Here is a 21,660-nt window from a genome sequence, read left to right as displayed (position 1 = left end):
CAAGCCCAGTCCCAGAAAATGTCATTGGAAGGCCAATATCAGATCTATTTGCAGGGTTTCCTGTGCTTCACTGTTACTGATGTAGTTGCACAGTTTGACAACAGAGGGAAGAATTGCACAGCAGCAACTGTCAGTTGTTCCCCACTGCTTTTTAGGTAGAGGCAGCTGGTTAATTTTATTTTGAGTACTTTTATTTCCTTGTACCCTTACTTTGAAAAAGCCTGTGTTTTTTTCTTTCCATTTTCCAATCTTGGAAGTACATAAAGTTCTGCACCTTCATTCTATTTCAAATATATGTTTGTATTCCCCGATTAAAAATTGTTTTCCCTGCTAGGAGCTTAAAATCTACTTGATTTTTTTTTTTTATCAAAACATTTTCAGATAATGAAATGAGGGTTTGAAAGATTTTTTTTTTGTTAGGCAATGTTTTGTGTTTAATATTAATCATCAGAAAAGATTACTTTGTTTAATTAGGAGTATATCATCTCCATCAGACTGCAAGCAGCCAACTAGAACTCCTTAATGAGTTAACTGATGTGTACTGTGAAATAAATTTAAAAATAGCCCTTTTCAATAAGCTTAGTAATTAAATAATCAGACTTTTGTGGTGGCATTCCTCCTTCTAGGTAGTTGGGATCAATCCTGTAAAAACTTGGTTTAGTTCTTGGTTACCTGGAATCCATTCCTTGTTTTATTTTGAAGTGTTCTAGAAACATGTCCCTGAAAATGTTGTTTGGGTTCATTTTGTCATGTGAAGGGATGAGATGCAAAGTCAGATGAGAGCTTTGTTCACACAACACTGACAATAAATTGTTTCTTAACTCAAGGTATTCACTTACTGCCATTTTATGAATCTGATTATTGTTCAAGGTGGTTTCTTTGATCTGATGGAGCTCTAGCTGGGACTTGTAGCTGATAATGCTTCAAAATAACAATGATCCTGAAACCCCAAACTGCTTTTTATAGCCTGGCATTATCCTTGGGGGGGGTTTCTGGGAAGGATGTCCCCTTTCAGAAGGTTCCTGCCTGCTCAGTTTTCCAGGGGTTGAGGTCTCTGGCAGCACAACCATGTGGTGCATCAGCCACTTGTCCCAGTTCTGGATGCTCAGTGAGCCAGAGGGTTTTATTCTGTCATAGAAATTTAATCCTAATGTGTAGTAATAATAGAATGTGTGCTATAAAGGTGTGTCTTGCAGGGATTGATGTTTTCTCATTTTTTACCTTGGCCCCTTTTGGATCCAGGGAATAGGAAATAGGGATTGATTTGCCTCAGCCCCTGCACTGAACCATGGCAGTCCTGGAGATCAATTGTAGGGGTTCCCACTTTTTAAAGCTGGTCTATATTAAGCTCAGTTTTTGTTAGACTGTTGCCTCACAAGTACATAATATAAAACCCTGCCTTTGATTTAATATTTATCATTAATTAGGGAGGTGACTTGCTCCTCTATTTACAGACTTCATCAGCACAAGCTGCTCGTTAACTTATCATTCACTTAATATTCCTCATGTCAGTGATAAGCTAATGTTCAGATCACAGATGTATTACATTGCCTCCATATGGTGCTTTGTCTAATGAATTAATTAACTATTTTGGAAAAAAAAATCCTTGTGGAGATTTTTTCCTCTTGGTGAAGTCACCCTAGAAATGGTGGAAGGGTTTTCCATTGGTGTTTGTGGTTGAGCATATTTTGGTTAAAAACTTTGCAGTCATTTTGCTAGGTTCTCATTATAATTTTTTTTGCATTTGAGCAAAGTTTGCTTTAAGGTTGATATTAGGCAGTTGATATTTTAAAGTTGATATTTTGAAGAGTTATTTCAGAAAATGGCCATATCCAGTCTTCATCTCTGTTCCAGTAGCTGTATCTTTGCCACTTTGGGCGTGCAGTCCTTCAGCTGCTTTGAGGAGCTGGTTGGTTTTCTTTTTTCCAAATTGTTAACAATTAGTTTAATAGTGCAGTATCTGTTTCAAATGCCTGCACAGCAAACATTTGCACATGCAAATAGAGTAGGTATGAATGTTTGGGGATTTGGCACTGTAGACATGTGGAATCACAGAAACTTCAGTGCTTCCTTTGGAAGGACAAAAATAGAGGATCTAAAATCAGACCCAGTATTGCAGCCAGTGTTCACACATTGCGTGTCAGTAGCCTGTGAGTTTTGGCTTGCTCAATAAAATGTTAAAATAATTTCTTGACAAAGAAACTTTTTACTACTTGTATTATCATTTGACACAGAAAAAGTCTGTCTTTTTCTATTAAAAAAAAGTCTTCATCTCTGATGAAGTGTGAATGTTTGAAACTTGAAAGTAACATTAAAGATGAAAATTTAAGATGCTTTTGTATTAGTTCCTGAGGATTATAAATATACAGTCTGCTTCATTCTGACAAAGTATCAATTATAGATCAGGTCTCTCAGAGTCCTTATACCTCCTGTAGCCCACGGAACTCACCTGTACCAGCTGTGGGAAGCTGCTGACCCTGGTGGTGTGCAGGGCTTGTCTGTGTCACCCCCACAGCTGTGAGCAGCTCTAAAAGGGACCCCTGTGGCACAACACTTAATATTAAATATCAAACTCTCTAATTAGCCATTCACACAGAAGCTGCTCATCTGCATTTAAACGGCCACAACAAAAGTAACTGGGAGTAGATGCTGGGTTTGGCTTAAGCAGATTAAATGATTTGTTATGTTTAGAATATATTAAAAATAATCGTGGATCAGGCACTTGACCTGCCTGAACAAAAGAAATATTTACTGTCAAGGTAAAAACGAAGGGAAATGATGTAACTCTGCAGACTTAGCACATGTTGAATGCTGCACGTGTGAGGTGTTATCAGTACCGAACACGTCTCGCACTATCAGCACCAGCCATCCTTTGTGCGTGTCCATGGAAGGTGCCAGGGCAGAGCAGCAGCGCCATTTCCCCGAGGAGCTGCTCCTTTAACAGCTCTGTCCCTCTCACCTGAGCCAGAGCACGGAGCTGTAACGGGATTATGATCATGTGAGGGAAAAGAGACAGGGCTGGAGGGAAGGGAGAGGCAGCGGTGAAAGCACATCCTGCCCCAGCCGTCACTCACGGCCGCCTTAAAAAATCCAAATCCCCAGGGATTGTGGCTGTGCGTTGATATTTAGGAAAGCAAGATTGTTCTGAGTCACAACTTGCTTACCCTGCTGTGTGTGGTGCTGCTGGGCTGCCATGCTGCTGCTTTACACCTTTCTGGTTTCTTCCCTAGAATCCATCTACCGCCGGGGAGCCCGAAGATGGAGGAAGCTGTACCGAGTGAATGGGCATTTGTTTCAAGCCAAACGTTTTAACAGAGTGAGTACTGTTGCATGAAACGTTGGGGTTTGCTCATGTTCTGTGCTCATTGTTTGCCTCAGTCTGTGCTTTTTCTGTGCTGGTGTGTTGGGGAGAAAGGAAAAGCAGGATGCTTGTTGATGTGACATTTCGGGCTCTGCGGTGTTATTCGAGTCATAACGAGCAGGCAGAACTTGGCAGTGTTTGAGTTTGAGTTAATAGAGGATTGGTGGAAATGGTTTCTTTTTAAAGTCTAAAATACTGTGTTTGGGACTGTTTAAGCTGATACATCCCTGGAGCAGCTTCTCCTCTCTCCACTCCTGTGATTTTGGTTGCTTGTTAGCAAAATCTTTTACCTTCAGAACACTGCCATCCATAAAAGTTACAGCTGCTGATGTGAGCTTTAACTGTTTAGTAGCTGGGGTACTACACAATCCAAGAATTTAAAAAAGATTTTTCATTGAGCTAAAATACAGCTGCATTTGGAGAGCCTGATTTAATCCACATAAGCAAGTGAATGTGGCTTTAAGGCTGAGACACCTCCTTCACTTATCCCATTATGCCTAAGTATTGCAGCATATATATAAATGTACTTGGGAGAATTCCACACAAAACTGAGTGCACTCAGAAGAGTTAACTCTTTCATTCAGCAGGGACATTTTTTCTAATAATTCAAATAAGAGTTTTCTAAAATTCCCCCCTCCAGAAATGCACTGAAAGAAGGAAAAGCCCCTTAAAACTCAGAATTTTATCACTAAATATATTTAAAATATCATATATCTGAATTATCACATGAATTAGCATAATGTGCTACAGGAATAAAATATTTTAATTTGTTGTATGAAAGTATACTTTTAATGTTTATTTGCTACATAATACCAAGATATTTCCTTTGAAACACTACTGCATGCATACTGCCACATTAATAATCCATAATGTCATAGATAATGATGTTTTATTTGCAATGAGGTAAATAATGAATATACACAGATTTTGATACCTCATTAGGATGCCCACATTAGGATGTCACAGTCTTAAACAAGACTGCTTTTATAGCTGCATACAAGTGCCATCATACAGAGCCAGAACACAAATGACATCCAGCTGGAGTTAGTAAGCAGGTTGCCATAAACTGTAAAATGTGACATTAAAATGGATAAATTAATGAGAAATTATGGTCATGTCTGTATTACTGAATTCAATACCAAATTTCAGCGTTAATGGAATTTTTAAGGCTGGAGTATTCCTTAAGAATTCATTCCTGTTTCAAAGTAACCTTTTGCAACTTTTTCAGATCATTCAGATAATGAACGCATGCAAAAATTTAAACTTTAATCTTGTTGAACATAGCATAGAGGTGAACTCTCTGATATAGCTTTGACTGCATGTGAGAGGTATGAAAGGGTTTCCTGGATTTCTGATGGAATTTGGGACCTGCCCCTACTTCCAGGCCTGACAGGTTTTATTTAGTCTTAATACTACTGCTGCAAAACCTATAAAAAGATACTGAAGGAAGTCTGGTGGGCCAGGAATTTTGGAAGAGGTGGCAATAGATGTCCCAGGCTTCCTCTCATCAGGCAGTTTTTGGGTTGTTTTTCTTTCCTCTGAGCAGTGCAGTTTGGGTTTCTCCTGGTGGAGGAGGACTGGCTGCATAGAGGAGGGGGATGGAATTAAGTCTTGTTTTCTACAGCTACCAAAATACAACAATAATTTCCTACCAATATAAAAATGCTTCTTTGAAGAAATGCTCCATTCTGTGATCATTAGTTTTGAACTATTCCAGCACTACTAGCAGGGATTTTCAGGAGCTGAAGAGTTTTGGGCAGGAGTGTGTGTGACTCACTGGTGTGAGCATCTGGTGACTGCAGTGTGCTGGGCAGTGCCTGGGAGGAACAGGCTGGCACTGGGGCTTGGGGCCAGAGCTTTGGGAGGTCTGGCTGAGCTGGGCTGGGACTAGCAAGGCTCCTGTGCAGCTGCAGGGTGATGGGCACTGCCCCAGGCTGCTGCAGGAATGCCTGGAGAGCATTGGCAGCCTGGATAAGGAGGGAGTTTTGTGGTGGCAGTGTGAGGGAGGATCACTGGGCCTGGGTGACTCCAAGGATCTCAGATTGTTGTTTGGTGCTTTGGGTAGAGTGGATAAAGTGACCATAGCAACATGCACTGGAACAATGATTTAAAAACCTCTCCTGTTAAAGTCAGCAGCAGGATGTCTGGCGTCTTCATTTACCCTCATTTTGATTCAACTCACATGCTCTCTTCTCACATATGTAAAAACACCATAGGTTTTTGGTGCTCAGTGCAACACAGAGGCTTGATATCAGACATGATTAATGGGTTTTAATTATGCAAAGTTTCTACCACTGTTAAAATGTATAGGTGTAGATGTAGAACACTTTTTGTACATTGTCTGCTTAACATTTTGTGCCTGTGCTCTCCAACACCGTCAGTTTGGGTGCTTCTTATACATAATTGTGTAGTACAAACTTCTGGCAGTTTTGTTTGGGTGACCTCTGTCAAAACCTGAGATTCTAAATAGACTTATTCTCTAAAAAATGATTTGCTAATGTCACACTGTAATGTGTTCCATATGCTTGAGGTATTTGTTTTCCTAACATTCATTTAAAAAGAACTGCATTTAGCTGAATTCTGGGTGTGAAGTGTAACCTTCAGTGTAATTCTGGACATTCTGAAATGATTCCTGAACATCTGTTAGGTGACTGGGATGGGCTCTTGTTGCTAGAGAGCTGCTCCCTTGCAGCAGGGATTGACCTGGAACTGATGATGTGCATTGTGGCTTGCAGAGAGCTTACTGTGGCCAGTGCAGTGAAAGGATATGGGGGCTCGCAAGGCAAGGCTACAAGTGTATCAACTGCAAGCTGCTGGTCCATAAACGTTGTCACATCCTCGTCCCACTGACCTGCAAAAGGCATATGGTGAGTGTGTGCTCTGGCCAGGCCTGAGGGGGCCACTCTGGCCTCTGCTGCTCTTGGGAGATGTGTCCTGAATAATGGAGTGGGGGCATTGTAACACCTGGGGGTATTTGGGTTTCAGTTTCTGTGGATGACAAGCCTTTGGATTGTGAGCAGAGAGAAAATGAGGAAAAAAAGCTTGTGATGTGACTTCAGTGTGCTCAAGCTTGAATTTGACTTCTCCATTAGATGTTGACAACTTCAGAAGTTATTCCTTTTAGCCTGTGGGAATGTTTTAAGAACTAAGGCACTGATATAATTTCTGCATTGCTCTTTTCAGAAAGGCTTATTGCTTTCCTGTTCCTGCCACCTCAGTTTCTCCAGGACTGTCCCCTTCCTCTCCATGGCCCTCAGTCCATTGCCAATGCTGGTGTCTTTCCTGCCCTTTAAACATCAAAACATTGAAACATCTGTGTATCTCAGTTTTAGCCCTTTCCTGTGTTTCACTGGTGGTTGTATCATATTTTTTGTGATTTAAAACTTAAACCAGTGTTTTTCTTTGTTGGTATTGTATGTGACTTGCCTTGACATTACCAATTCTTTGCCAATTACTTTCTTCATGCTGCTCTACTTCCTGGAATAGTCCTGCTTGTCTTGGGGATGAGCCCAGGGTCCAAATGCAATACAAAATATCCGTTATTGTGGTCTTCACTAATTTATGCATAATCAGCAACAATTCATGTTTTTATTAAGCAGGAAAGGAATATGCCAGGGCTGTAAATGGGGTGTGTAACATCATGCTGAAGTGTTTACTTGTAATTCCATGTGAAACACTCAGAGGTCTTTAAGTAGAATAAAATTTTGAACTTTGCTGTATAATACCCCACTCTCATTTGTAGAAGACAGCCAAGCCCCTGTTGTGGCTGCCCAGAATGGCTAATGCAGCATTGAGGTTTTGCTAGGCTGGTTTTACCATGCATTACCAAATGTTCATAGTTGGACACATAGTCTCCAAAATCCAATTTTCATTGTGGGAGAGGGGAGGATCTCCTGGAGTTTCAGGCAGGGCACTCCCAGGGCTGCATGCCCAGTGGGGTTTGTCTGTCTGTCTGTGTTTGGCAGGATTCGGTCATGCCTTCCCAGGAACCTCGCTTAGATGGCAAAAACGATGAGGCTGATCTCCCTTCAGAGGACACTGATGGAAGTGAGTGCTTTCTTACTTTAGAACCCCTCTTGCCCTTATTTTTTCCTCTTCCTGTTTACAAAAAGGGAAAAATATGGTCAGCTGGTCAGTATGGTCCAGTAATGTTTAAAACAGCCTGGTCAATAAAATGGTCAATATGATTCAATAATGTTTAAAGCAACCTGGCCATAAGCTACTAAACATCTTTCTGTTCATTGATTTTTAAAACTACTTCAGTGAAGGCTTTTATAACTTTGATTTCTTTTCCAGTTCCCTACATTCCTTCAAACCGGAAACATGATACCATTAAAGATGACTCTGAGGTATGTTCTTAAAATATTTTTGCAATTTGTGTTTATGTACTCCAAATCACAGAATGAACTAGGTTGGAAAAGACCTTTGGGGTCATCAAATTCAATCTAATCACTCAACTTTTTTGTAAAATAGCTGTTTATTTGTTCTGGGCTTTCTGCTGCCCTTTTCAAAAGTCTGGGATTTTTTTTCTGAATGTTGATAATTTTCTTTAAAGCATTTTTATTGGATTTTTTTCAGATTTCTTCTGTGTTAAGCTGTTGTCATTCCACTCATGATCCAAGATACCTTTTAGGATTTTTGTTTTCTCCCTTCCATTTGTTGGAATAACAGTGATTTATCAGAGGGTTTGACTTTTATGGTCCTTACAACAAATGGCTTTGCCATTGCCTTGTCTGCTGTCCCTAATGGATGCTCACCCTTTGTCACCCTCGGGCTCTTGCTGTGGAACTTGGTTCAGTCTGGTGACCCATTAACTGCCCAGCTCTCTGAGAGGGTTCATATCAATAATACCCAAGCATTTCTACACAGCTCCTGTGGAAACACAAGTAGAATAACACACACTTAAACTCTTCTTTCAGGTCTTTTGTAGAAGATCTGACTCAATCTCTGCACATCAACAATGTTGTTCCTTTAGAGCAGTCTGAAAAAATCTGAATATGCTTCAGTTCAAAAGAGCATTTAAGAATGCTTCTGGCATGTTTAAAATAAATAGGATGCACTCTGCACAACACTGGTTGTTCTGATGTTCCCCTCTGAGCAAGGCTGCACCTTTTTCCTTTGCCTCCACTACAATGCTTGTCACTCCCATTCCTTTCACACTTGAGTAGCTCCTGCTCCTGGGTGACTGACTGCCTTATTTTCAGTCATGTAGCTGCAGATTTTTATCTCAAATTCAGAAATGGAAGGGTAGAAATTAAAAGCACATCAGAGAATTTTAATTGCTCACTTAGGCTGTGGTCAGTGCTCTGGTTTGTGTTGAAATTTGGGAGGTGCTGTTTGCTCAGCTGTCCTGAACTGCACTGCTGTGATTGTCCCACCTTGCCTTTGAGCTGAAATGATTTAAGGTATCCTACAGAATTGGTGTTCTGGGAGCTTTGTGTAGAATCTTTAAGCTTAGAGCAATCTCTTCTAATAGCAGTCAATCCTAGATCAAGATTCTTTATATAAACACTTTCCACAGTTCTGCAGAATGCTGATCTGTCTGCAAGTACAGTAGTGTGAGGTCAGATAAAAATAGGCCACAGAAGTGTGTCAAAGCCTTGGGTAGATTGGTAAAACCTGAAAGTCCAAGTACCTGCTGCATTCCTCTAGTTCAGCTGCTCCATCTTCAGTCCCATGTTTTCACATCTAATTCCAGCAAATAGCCAAGGTGATAAAATTTCTCTTTTTTAAATAATGAATTTAAAAATAACAATCTTCATAGTAGAATATTTCCTGCAAATTCTCAGACTTGAGAAATTGAGATCTGCTTCTGTGTGCTCCCAGGAATCTGTTAGAAATCCTAATTTTCATTAAAATTATAATGAGCTGAACACAGACAGTTGTTGCCTAAACTGAAACCAAGACAGTATATTCATTAGCAAATTAGTGTTTCCTTATTCATCTTATTTTTAGATAGCTTTTATTAATTTGGGCTATATCTGTCAGAATATGAACAATGCTCCTCACTTTGTACAAAGGATACAGTGTACATGGCCTGAGGTTCAGGAGTTTGGATAAACCTCATTTCTCAAGGCACTGCTTTCTGCTTTCTAGCAGGGAATATGAAAATGATTAGTTGGATGAATTACTGCCTTGGAAAAACCAGTAACTTTTAGTAAGAGCAAACCCAATGGAAACCAACCATTTCTAAACAAATGTGTTCCATCAGCATCCAGCCCTGGGTGCCAGTGCCAAGCAAAGTCAGCAAATTCTGTCCAGTGCCTGAAGATCTCTCTGCTTTAATGGTTACTTGCTATGGAAATGTCTTCAGTTTCTAGCATCTGTTTCTTTTTATACAGGATCTCAAACCAGTCATTGATGGAATGGATGGAATTAAGATTTCTCAGGGGCTTGGACTCCAGGACTTTGATTTAATCAGAGTTATTGGCCGTGGAAGTTATGCCAAAGTTCTTCTGGTTCGGTTAAAAAAGAATGACCAGATCTATGCTATGAAAGTAGTGAAAAAAGAACTGGTCCATGATGATGAGGTAAAAGTCTGTGTTAATTGCATTCTTTTACATGCTATAAAAACTTACTATGCTTTAACAAAAACCATTCAGCTGAGCAAGAAGCTTATGTTTCAGACAGCTTCTCTGGCAGAGAAGTTTTTCTGACTTTGAGCTCGTTTGTCATCAACTCTGCATGAAGCACCAGGATGAAATCTAACAGAAATGTCCCTTATTTTAATAACAACTAACAATTACAAATGGTCTTGGTAGAAATCATGTATTAAACATTCCAACCTGGATGTGCTAATCTGTAAGTGATGAGATAAATGGGGTGGATTTTGTGCATTTAATTTTGAAAGAAAGCAAATGTGTTTTCCAAGGCAAAAGCATTGTCTGTGTCTCAGGAAAGGAGCTGAAACTTTGTTCTTACACTCATGCTGGCAGAGCCTATGTGCAAGTGACTCAGTATTCTGAAATATTTCTTCTATGAGTACAAAAATTATGCTACTGCAATTTTAGATCCCTGTGTTTTTGTCTGCCACAGAAATCTGCTGCATTTCTCCATTATTTTCAAAATCCTTTAGATTTTTTTTAAATACAAGATCTCAAATGCATGAGTTTGGGGGGAAAATTGAAAATTAAAAGGGGAAAGGGTTTTTTCATCTTTTTTCTATAATGCACTTTTTTGAAAGTAGGGTGTTAGTGCAAAAAACATCAAACCACTATTTTAAGTGTTCTTTGTGTTGGGAGTTTCAATCAGTTGCTCTGTCACCTCTGTCATTATTCCAGAGGCTGGGCTTAGTTCTCCTAAAATCCTTTGGCTCTCTCATTTATTTGATGTTTCCTTTTTATCAACCAAGATGAGGCTGTTGTGTGGTTTATTTACTGTTTTCCTTTTTAACATGTGTTTTTCCAAGAAGGTGGGAGCCAAAGCCAAGTCCTGTTTAATGATTTGTGCAGCTGTTTGAGAAGCAGAGGTAGATGAGGAAAGGCTTTCTGGAATTCTGGTTCTCATAATTACATAGAAGATAGAGCTAATTGGTTTTTCTTTTCTCTAAGATAAGCTGTATAATGAAATTCTGGGAATTGATAGGAAATTCAGTGAATTCTGTGAGTGCATGAGATATTGCAAATAATGAAAATTTCACCTTAGAAGTGTTCTTCAAAGAAAGAAAATCAATTACATAGCAAGTATCAGCATGTTTAAATTAGCTGGTGCTTCCCAGGGTATGGCTGCTAGGGCAGAGAAGTGAGATGGAGGGAGATCAAATACCTGGGCTTCTGTTCAGTTTTGCTAAGCTTAGTTTTGTTAAGTGGAGCACTGGTATAATCCTGATGCCAAGGGCACTAATGAAGAGTTAATTTAAAGACTCTTAAAGAGAAGCTCATTTACTTAAACTAAGAAGTGGACATATTTAGTGCTTTATTCAGAATTGGATTTTTGCCTCTGGATTTTGATCTGGACTCAGGTTTACCCCTCCAAGGTGATGTATCTTCACAAGGGTGCACACACAAAACCGATTTTATTTGTTTATTTATTTAATTGGATGGTGACAGTTCTTGGTTTCCTCTGAGACTTCAGTGCCAGCATCCATCCCTGACAGGAAGGTCTGATTTCAGTTTCTGTATTTATTGTCTCCAGATTGGCTGGGAAGCTGGGAGTATCTGTGGAGAATGGGGAATTTTTAGAACAATTACAGTTTCTGGTATATTGGCAGGGTCCTGAGTGTTTGCAGGGTGGCACATGATCAGTGCATTGCACGAAGGGAGAATATCTGCTGCTAAACCCAGCTGTCTGTGATGTTTAAATTGTGTGTGGTTTTATGAAATAAAGCTTAAAAGCTTTGTTATCACAGCTCTGAATTTTGCAGCACTGTGCCAGTATCATGCAAACTGTTTTTATGGTGTGGTTTTGCACTGGGCATTCAGGACTTCTTCCTGTTGAAGGATTAAAGATATCTGTGATGCTTTTAATGATTTTGGCTGGACCAACTAAGCAGGATTTGGTAGTTTCATTGAATTAAATTTGAATTTCAGATGAGGAGATGAAGTTCAGTTCACTTGATTCTTTTAAAAGCTGGAGATTCCCATTGTTTGTGTTACTGGCATGAGCTGCTTCAGCAGCCTTGGGATCATTTATCAGAAAACTGAATTTATTTCCATGCAGCAGTGTGAGCAGTTTATCAAATATTGCAGATGTGTTTTATTAATAATGGCTTAGATTTTGTGCAGGCCTTCCTTAAATGGTTAAATAACTTCTGAATAAATAACAGAATGACAATGTTTTATAATTTCCTCCAGATTTTCAGGGATCCTTGCCTTTCTGAAGAGCAATGTACCAATACCTGTGTGTGTGAGGCAGCACTGTGATCTTCACAGGTGTTTTTCTGGGAACACCCCCAGTGGTTATCCAGCAGGAGTTCTGATTGTTCAATTACTCTATTTCAGGATATTGATTGGGTACAGACAGAGAAACATGTGTTTGAACAGGCATCCAGTAACCCCTTCCTAGTTGGTTTACATTCATGCTTTCAAACAACAAGTCGGTAAGAAAGATCTGAAATTCTTTTTTTTCTTTTTTTTTTTCTTGAGAATCTTGATCATTGTGCTAAATTTCTTCCTCTAAAGCAAATGTAACCACGGGCATCACACAGCCAGAGAGTTTTGGAAGGAAGTATCAGCATTGTCAGGGATTCAGTGCTGCAGCAAAGTCAGTTCTAGGGGGACAGCTCAGGCAGGGGTGTGGAGAAGAGTGAGGTGTTCTGGGTGAGAGCTGGAGGGAAAGGAGGAGCTGTCCTGCCTTCCTGAGCACAGCCCTGTGAGATGGGGAGCACAGAGCTTCCCAACAGTTCACAGCAGCTTCTGCTGAGCAGCCAGATCAGTCCTCAGCTGTTCACTGTTCCTAAAGAGCCTGAGAGCTGGGCTGCCCAGTAATAACCTTTTAATAATCATATAAAGCCCTACCTGCACAGTGATACTGTCACCTAGGAGGCTTAAAAGCCTTCAGCACATATCAAAACAGTATGTGGTTTTGAGAAAGTGCTTATTTAACTCCTAATTTAGGAATACTAATTCTTTGTCCCTGTGTGCACAATCCAAACTGGATTATTTGCTGCTTATTTTGCAATTGGAATATGAAAAAACCAAGAAATTTCATGTCCATGCCTGAGTATGTTCCTGGGGAACTGGGATGTGGTTTGGGATATTTTTGTTTTCACAGGCACCTGTTTGCTATTACACTTTTATAATGCCTCATGCCATGTCTGTCATAATCAGAAAATTGTCATTCTATCCAATTGTGCAAAGTTTTAAAGTTTTCATGGATTATAGAGTCATATATCCTTAAGAATAATCCCTTGTTTTTTGCAATGTGTACTGTCAAGTGTTAAAATACAAAGCCATGCACTTTACCTTTTCTTCAGTCCCCAAAATTTCACCTCCCTAATGGTTAGAGCAGAGGAAATCTTCCTAGCAGGAAAAACAGAGATGGAGGAGGGAAAGGATCAGTGTTCTGAAGGTACATGGAGCAAGGAGTGTTTGGAAGCAGGGGAAAAGAAATAAAGAATGATCTCCAGAGGTCACTGACTGAGGATTTGACCAAAACAAACTCATCAGAAAAAATATGAGAAACTGTTGGGGAAGGCTCTTAAGTTAAACCAACATTCCCAAAGACTTTCTCACCAAACACAAAGTAGAATTGTACACCTGATATAAAAATTCATGTGGTCAGGCAGGGTGAGGAATCGAGAAGGAGAGTTCTTTAACTGCTGAAACCCAGGAAAAGGCTGAGTCAGCAGCAGGATCCTGTGCATCCCTCTTTGGCAGCTACACTGACAGAGCTGAGGAGCAGAAATTGGAAAAAAAAAAAAAAAACCATGCTGAACATAATCAAAGCTTTCTGAATTCCTGGTGTATCTTTATGAGTCCTGCTTTTCCAGCCCAGCTGCTTCTTGCAGTGAAACTCTAGTTTTTTTGTTGGGAACTTCAGCCATTTGCCATGGATATAACCATAATGTCATGAATTCACAATTTGATTATAGCTGTAATGTTATAAAATCATAATTATGACCTCATTTACATCAAGCAGGAAAAGCACAAAACTGATTCCAAGTGAATAAATTCATCAACATCAGATTGTGTTAAGTGGCCCAAAGAAAATGAGCTGTAATAAAACAGGTTGTGACAAGGGTACTGATGGGGAGAAAGCTGCAAAAAATGTTCTTTCTCTTGAATTTAGTTTAAATAAGTTTTTAACACAAATGTGGAGCTGAATGTGAGGCTAATTGATGCTGTATGTAGCTGTGCATTGTTTCAGATACTGATGATGCTTGTTTCATTATTGTAATAAAATATCTGCCCTGGACTTGCCCAGAACTGCCAGATCAGTGTCTTCCAACAGCCTGAAACCTCCATCCTGCAAACCTGGTGGTGTTTCAGTAAATCCTTCTAATCCCAGCAAGGCCTGCCACTGCTGACACTCTTGAATATGACTTGGCAAGGAACTTGCAATTTCAAGTTCTGAATGGTGATAAAACATTGGGGACTTCTAAATAGGATGGGAAAGCTGGAAGCAAAAAACACCAGGAGTGCTGTAATGAAATACTCAAGGCATTGTTATGTGTTTTGTTTGCTGCTTATTTAATTTCAGTTTAGCATTTATCTTCTTGTGGGGAGGCCACTCAGAGTCCTGCCAGCTGGATTTTGTCCAATAGATTTTCCTGGTTTAAGTTTTAACACTTTTTAAGTGTTTCAAATGAAGAATCCTTTTCCAAAGAACACTAAAATCACCAGCTAGAGTGATCTGAGAGACTGGAGCATGTGTTCTCCAAAGGGAATGATTTCCAGTGTGTGGATGTGTGGAAAGGAGCTTTCAGCTCATGGAAAATGAGGTGTACAAGGAAATGCTGCTCCCTGGGCCAGCCCAACCTGCCCCAGCAGCTCTGTTGCTGTCCTGAGCTCTCTCTGACCTTGGCAGCATTGTCTGGATCATATTTTCCCGAGGATGAAAGCTTTCCTGCAGACTGGAACAGAATCCTTCTATCTGCCCAGCTCCACCTGGATCTCTGTCCCCTGCTGACCTTTCTCTGCTTTGGAGCAGCCTGGTTCAAACATTGATTCTCCAGAGGAACAAGTGAGCCCAGAGCTTCCATCTGGTGCCTGTGTTGTGTACAGTGTCACACTTGTTTAATCCATATAATTATAAATGAATATAATCATTAATTATAATTAATTAATCTATTTATACAGATAAAAGTGGCAGCATTTAAATAAAGGGAGTATTCCTACATCATATACATAAAATAAGTACTCTCTTTTTTTCCCCTCTTAAATAGCTTTGTGTTTGTAAGAAATCTAGAAGTCTGAATCAAGAGTAGAAATGAAACTGGTTCAGATGGGAAGAATAAAACCAGTATTTCTGAAGAGCTTCCTTGGGATGCATGAATTGTGTTCTGTAATTTCAGATTGTTCCTGGTCATAGAGTATGTGAATGGGGGGGACCTCATGTTCCATATGCAACGGCAGAGGAAACTCCCTGAGGAACATGCAAGGTATGTCCTGCCTCAGGGCCCTGTTGCTGCTGCTCTGCTGCTCTCTGCACTTGGGTCCTTAAGTTGAGCATGTCCTGCCTGGGAAGAAATGGAAATTTTATTTTTAGAGAGCAAGCAGTTCATCAGCAGGAGCAGTTATTCCAATTTACTCCTCATTATTGCTTCAGATTTGGGTGCTGCCTCTTTGATCTGTTGATGGAACATGTAATATTCTACCTCATTTGCTGTGATGTTGAAATAATACAGTGTTGGTGGGAGAAGATTAAAAATGCAGTTTGCATGGCCCTGTACTACACAAAGGCTCACTGTCACTCTGAGCAAGAGGAAAATAAACATTTTCCATCTTGCCATGTGGAATTTTCAGAAAAAAAATCTGTGGAATAATGAATAAATATTTTCTTAATTAGTAGAATAAAAAAAAAATCTAATTTTACATAGGGAATGGTTTTATAAGAGGTCAGTGTCATTATCAGTAAATGTAGCTTGGGTTTTTTATGCTATTGATGCATAGAAGGTGGCTATAAAATGATGGTTTAAGAACAGATATTTAAATTGCACCAGCTGTTCTACTATCTTAATGCTAATATGAACTTCCTCCTTTTTAATTTCAGGTTTTATGCTGCTGAAATTTGTATTGCTCTAAACTTCCTACATGAAAGAGGCATCATCTACAGAGATTTAAAACTGGACAATGTTCTCTTAGATGCAGAGGGTCATATCAAATTAACAGATTATGGCATGTGCAAGGTAGGATTTTCCTGACCTTTCTCCTGTCACTCTTGGAGAACACTAAGAAAATTCATTTTTATATCAACACCAGTGTTACTGATCCCAGAATCTGGTTGTGGAATTGGAATTTTATTTTAAAAATCTTAACTTTTTTTGGAATAGAACCACGTTTGGAACTGAATTGTAATAGAAGGGTTTTTTCCTCAACATCTGTATTTGAGAAGGACTTCCAAATTGTTTAACTGATTTTTTTAAATGTATCTGTAAGCAAAATATTCTTACATACATGTTGTAACTCAGTTTAAGTCAACTTTGCTGAAGAGGAGCTGTGGAGTCCTAGGCCATTTTGAGCATTATGAGTATTTATTTTGTGAAAGGAAGCTCTTTAAACTCCCTGAGTAACTCGGGGTTTTAAGTCTAATTAAAGGAAATACCCAGAAAAGGAGGTCAGGTTTTAATTTATGAAATGATTTCTGCATGTAGGAAGGTTTGGGCCCAGGTGACACTACAAGCACTTTCTGTGGGACACCAAATTACATTGCACCAGAGATCCTCAGAGGAGAAGAATATGGTAAGGCATAACTAAACAAGCTCTAGTTACAATAAATAGAGCTGCAGCTGGCTTCAAATATAATTAATTGTTTGACTTGCACATTTCTGTGTTAATATATAATAAAACTTGAGTGCTTGTTGTGCAGTTTAAATTTTTTCCTGAAGTAAAGGGTTTTTTTCTCTTCCTATCACTCATTTCAGCTTCTTTTAAATCATAGTTGGCCTGAAAAATATTTATTAAATGATACTATAGGAAAACATTTAAACTGCAGCTTTGCTGCCTGTAGACAGTTCCCCTACATCTGTCATCCCAGGTGAGAAAGCTCAGACTCACCCAGGGCTGGTGGAAATCATGGCAGGGGTCTCAGCATCTCCCGGGGTGACTTTATGATGCTCATATCCCCATTTGTCTGTTTAGCCCAGAAATTATTTCAATGGGCATTTTATGATGTCCATTTGCCTGTCTAGCCCAGAAATGTAGAATTTTAGCCCAGAAATTTAGAATTTTAGCCCAGATATAGAAATCAGTTTCCATTTTTCTCCAAGGAAATATTTTCATGAACCGGTTGAGGGAGGGGCTGCTTGAATCTGCTTTCCAGAGGAACCCCTTGGAGGTTCTCTCCCAGCTTTGCCCTAAAGCAGGACACAGTGCTAAAACCAGGCTTTGTGGGAGGGAGAAGCTGCATTTCCAAGGAGTGCTGTTTGAGAAGTGTCTGTGTGTCCTGCAGGGTTCAGTGTGGACTGGTGGGCCCTGGGCGTGCTGATGTTCGAGATGATGGCGGGGAGGTCCCCGTTCGACATCATCACTGACAATCCAGACATGAACACTGAAGATTACCTCTTCCAAGGTACAGCCCTGGCCTTTGGGGATGCTTCTGGGGGGGACAGCCCAGATGGGCACTTTGCAGGGCAGAGCTGGGGTTTCCTTTCCCACTGTTACCAACAGTGCTGCCAACTCCATTGCAAAACTGTTCTAGAGCAGTTCTGTAACAGAACCTGTCATGTTCTTCTTGAAGGGCCTGATAGAAAATCAATTTCTGTTTCAAATTTGCCCTATAGTGAGGAGTGAAACTTTTATTTTCTGTTTACACTACAAATAATAGCAAAAGGTAATGAAGGTAACATGTCCCTCAGGAAATCTTGTAATGTCAATAGAACAATGCCTTTGTTTGTTCTGCTTTGCAGTTTTTTGAGAGAGGGAAAAAGGACAACTGTTGGATTTTTATTTTGTTTATTTGTAGAAAAAACTCTTCATCAAAATTGGTACTTCTTGGTCAACATTTATGATGATTTATGCTTGAATTCCTGTAGCTCCTTTTGTTTGCATGATTCAAAAAAATTACTTTATCTTCCATTTTCTAATTGGTACCATACTGAAATAATAAATGTTTGTATTGAATTCATGTCAGTGTCACAAACCAAACCCCAATATTGCTGTTTTTAAACCTGTCACAGTTATTCTGGAGAAGCCAATCCGGATTCCAAGGTTTCTTTCTGTCAAGGCTTCCCATGTGTTAAAAGGATTTTTAAACAAGGTAAATAACATTCTCTTATTTTTAGCATCTGAAAGCTGGAAGTCAGAGCTTCCTGTTGAAAGTGATACAGTTAAGAAGTTAATCTGCTTACTGTTAAGGAAATCTATAAAACCTTGGTATCCTCTATGTTACAAACCTCACTTAGTCTCCAAATTGCTGAGGGAATTCCACAGCATAGGCTTGCTGTTAGCTAGGTGAAGGCTTTAAAAAAATAACTGTAGCTTTGTTTATAAACTCTTTCTCTAATACTTGTTACTTATTTAATTAAGCTGATGGATATGAATTATTTTAAGAAGTTGTAAAAGATAATTTTTAAATTAAGTTTCAAATTTTATTAAAAAAAAAAAAAGAGATGAAGCATTCTTTGCTAGCCACAGTGTGTTTATCCCAGCAGAGTTTGCACAGTCATGGGAATGCTGGAGTCATCTCTGTGGGCTTTTGGCAAACGTGGGCTGGAAGTGGCTTGCAGTGTGTAATTCCAGTGTCTGTGTTTTGCACAGGATCCCAAAGAAAGGCTTGGCTGCCAGCCCCAGACAGGATTTGCTGATATCAAGTCTCACACGTTTTTCCGCAGCATCGACTGGGACCTGGTAAAAATCCCTCCTTGTGTTTCTGGGTGTTCCAGAGGAACCATTCATTAATTTATTAATTGTGTGCATAGACTGGGACCTGGTAAAAATCCCTCCTTGTGTTTCTGGGTGTTCCAGAGGAACCATTCATTAATTTATTAATTGTGTGCATATGAACAAACCTGTTACAAACAGGGAAAATGAATTCTAGAAATGTCAAAGTAGTGGTCCTAGTACATCAAAACCCAGCTGAATTTACCAATTCTGTGACTCCTAAAATAAGCAGGATTATTGAGGTGGGTGTCAGGGTTTAGTGACCTGAGGAGGAGTGAGCAGGATCAGTCCCCTTTGTTAGGGATGTGGCAGGAGAGCAGTGGGGTTCTTTATAAAGGGGCTCTGATTACAGTTTGCAGATTTTCTTTAGTACTGCTGGGGTTGAGGGAGGTTTTTGGTTCATGGTGAAGAAGATGACTTGCATTTCAGTGGGTTTGCAAGCAAATATTGTATCAAAATTGGGTTTTTAAATCTTCTGCTGCTTGGTAATTGTGTTACCTTCTGTCCTCAGTGCAGAACCATCCCAGAAATGCCATTAGAACGGTTATTGACACTGGTTTTTAAATATTCTGCTACTTGGTAATTGTGTTACCTTCTGTCTCCAGTGCAGAAACCATCCCAGAAATGCCATAATAACATTTATTGACATTTGAGCAATGAAGCTGTAAAGTCTGGAGCGCCTCCCTGGCAGCATTACATTTTTAATAGGTAGTTAACAATTGCAAAGTGTGTCTGTAGTATTTCCATAGTCTGGGAAGGCTGCAGGAAGTGTAGGAAGAGGCAGCACTCACATGAAAGAGTTCAGATGAGAGAAAGCTGCACAGTTTCATTTTCCCTTTGAAGCTGCTGCTCTGAATTTCATTGTAACATTCTTCAGAGAGCACAGTGCAGAAGGAATTGGTGCTTTAAGAGACCTGATGTTTACAAATTTATCCCAGTAATGAGGGCTGTCCTTAATTTTGTCAGACATCCCTTGCTTGGAGTTCTCTCTTCAACCTTAGTGGAGGGTTTTTTTTTGGTTTTTTTTATTTGGTTTGAGGTTTTTTTGCTATCTTGTGGTGCCCCAGTCAGCTCACCTGGGGGTTGGAGCAGAGCATCATGTCCTGCAGTTTGTTCTGCTTTGCAGTTTTTTGAGAGAGAGGGAAAAAGACAACTGTTGGATTTGTATTTTGTTTATTTGTAGAAAAAAACTCTTCATCGAAATTGGTACTTCTTGGTCAATATTTATGCTGATTGAATTTTTACATTTTCTAACATATTTTATGGCTGAAAGCTTTAATATTAAATCCCTATTTTAAAAAAATGAACAATACTGCTCAGGAGGATGAACGTCAGAGAAATTTGAAGTTAAATTTCTAATAAGTTTTGGCAAATGTACTCAGGAAAAAATGAGAAAATACTTGGAAAGCTTTTTTAGTTATTAGAATCTCCTACTCACCACCTGCATTTCAAAGAAAACATTTGGACTTAAAAGCTTTTCCAAATCTTTTCAAGTTGTACATAAGGAAACGAGTCTAACACTGACTTTAAAACTTGTTCTGTGTGGAGCTTGAGCTAAATGGAAAAATAAATCCAGGGAAAGAGAGCACAGAGCCCAGGAACATTTTTCCTGGTGTTAGTCATCCAAAGTGTGTGGCACAGCCCAGAGCACTTGAGATTGCTCACTCTGGTGTAGGATGGCTCAGCAGCATCCAGGGCAGTTCTTTTTTGGATTGTTGTGGATATTCAGTCTATTCTTATCTCAGTGCCTGTTCATGGTGTTGAACCATTCTATGCTGGAGTACAAACTCCAAAGCCACAGCTCCTGTTTGCAGTGAGGGATTTTCTAGAGCTGCACCACCTGTTTTTTCATTCATTTGCTCAAGTTAAAGGCTGCAAGTTCTCTCTATGGCTGATTTAAGAGGGCTTTTGTGCTGTACTGAGTATAACAAAGGAGGAAGTCTGATGTTTAACCCCTTGTGGAATAAAGCCTGGCTGTTGGATATGAGTGTGTAGCAACAGCTCACAGGGACAGTCCTGCCACCCTGCTTCAGTTTTTAAATATTCATTTTGCTGATTCCTTCACATTGCCATTCTTGTTTGGGAGGAGCTGGTTATTTCTTCCTCACGAGTTTGATTTCATGGTGCTTTCCCAGACCTGATCATCAATGGGATGTTGATGTGTTAATGCCACCCTGTGACAGTCTCACAATTTCCTCATATCTCCACTTCCTGTGCTCTTGTCTGAAACGTGAAATCCAAGATTTCTCTGGGATTTATTCTGGTTTTTTTGCTCTGTACCAAGCATCATGAGTGATCCTGGCCTTGAAATCAGGTTTTTATCTGATGTTGGTAATACAAGTGATCATTTTGGTCAGTGGTAACTACTGCTCACTCTCATCAGTTACCTGTCCTAAGTTAGGTTATGGAGATTTGTAGCCTAGATAGTTTTTTGCCTGAATATAAATGTTAAAATTAGAATGTTTGTGTCTGTGCTACTATGAATTGGACTATGTGACAGATTGCACACAAATGAGGAAGAAAAGTAGGTCGATATCTCAGGAACAAAAGTAAATATATTGTGCTAACTGCTGTATTGCAGCACTGTGGGAATTTATCAGTCCTGAATCTAATCTACCAATTTAGAGAAAACCTAAAAGGCTGAATTATTTGTGGATTTCTGTTTTAAAATGCAGAGCAGTAACTGTATTGCTGGCTGTTGCCTGGCTTGTAGGGCATGCTACTTGGTATTTTAATGTTCCTTTGCAATAGCATTTCCAGCAGTTGGATTTGAGTTTGCTGAGGGATGCTGTAACTCTTGCACTCTGTAACTTTGTCCTT

The 21,660-nt window shown here is 39.6% G+C and overlaps 1 protein-coding gene across 1 annotated transcript in view; it reads left to right on the top strand.

The window, feature by feature from the left end:
* The window catches only part of PRKCZ (protein kinase C zeta), a 40,324-nt gene that overhangs the window by 16,480 nt on the left and 2,184 nt on the right, over positions 1-21,660 (top strand). The window contains exons 6-17 of the mRNA XM_084220252.1: positions 3,231-3,316; positions 6,097-6,228; positions 7,327-7,408; positions 7,658-7,710; positions 9,703-9,891; positions 12,301-12,398; positions 15,315-15,401; positions 16,013-16,148; positions 16,614-16,701; positions 17,411-17,530; positions 18,138-18,217; positions 18,718-18,807. Of these exons, the coding sequence (XP_084076378.1) occupies positions 3,231-3,316; positions 6,097-6,228; positions 7,327-7,408; positions 7,658-7,710; positions 9,703-9,891; positions 12,301-12,398; positions 15,315-15,401; positions 16,013-16,148; positions 16,614-16,701; positions 17,411-17,530; positions 18,138-18,217; positions 18,718-18,807 (1,241 nt within the window). The remainder of the gene's footprint in view (positions 1-3,230; positions 3,317-6,096; positions 6,229-7,326; positions 7,409-7,657; positions 7,711-9,702; positions 9,892-12,300; positions 12,399-15,314; positions 15,402-16,012; positions 16,149-16,613; positions 16,702-17,410; positions 17,531-18,137; positions 18,218-18,717; positions 18,808-21,660) is intronic.

This window comes from Fringilla coelebs (genome assembly GCF_963513975.1).
Source record: "Fringilla coelebs genome assembly, chromosome: 22".
Classification (NCBI taxonomy): domain Eukaryota; kingdom Metazoa; phylum Chordata; class Aves; order Passeriformes; family Fringillidae; genus Fringilla; species Fringilla coelebs.
Note: the sequence above shows the minus strand (reverse complement) of the source record. Positions and strands in the feature narration are given on the sequence as shown.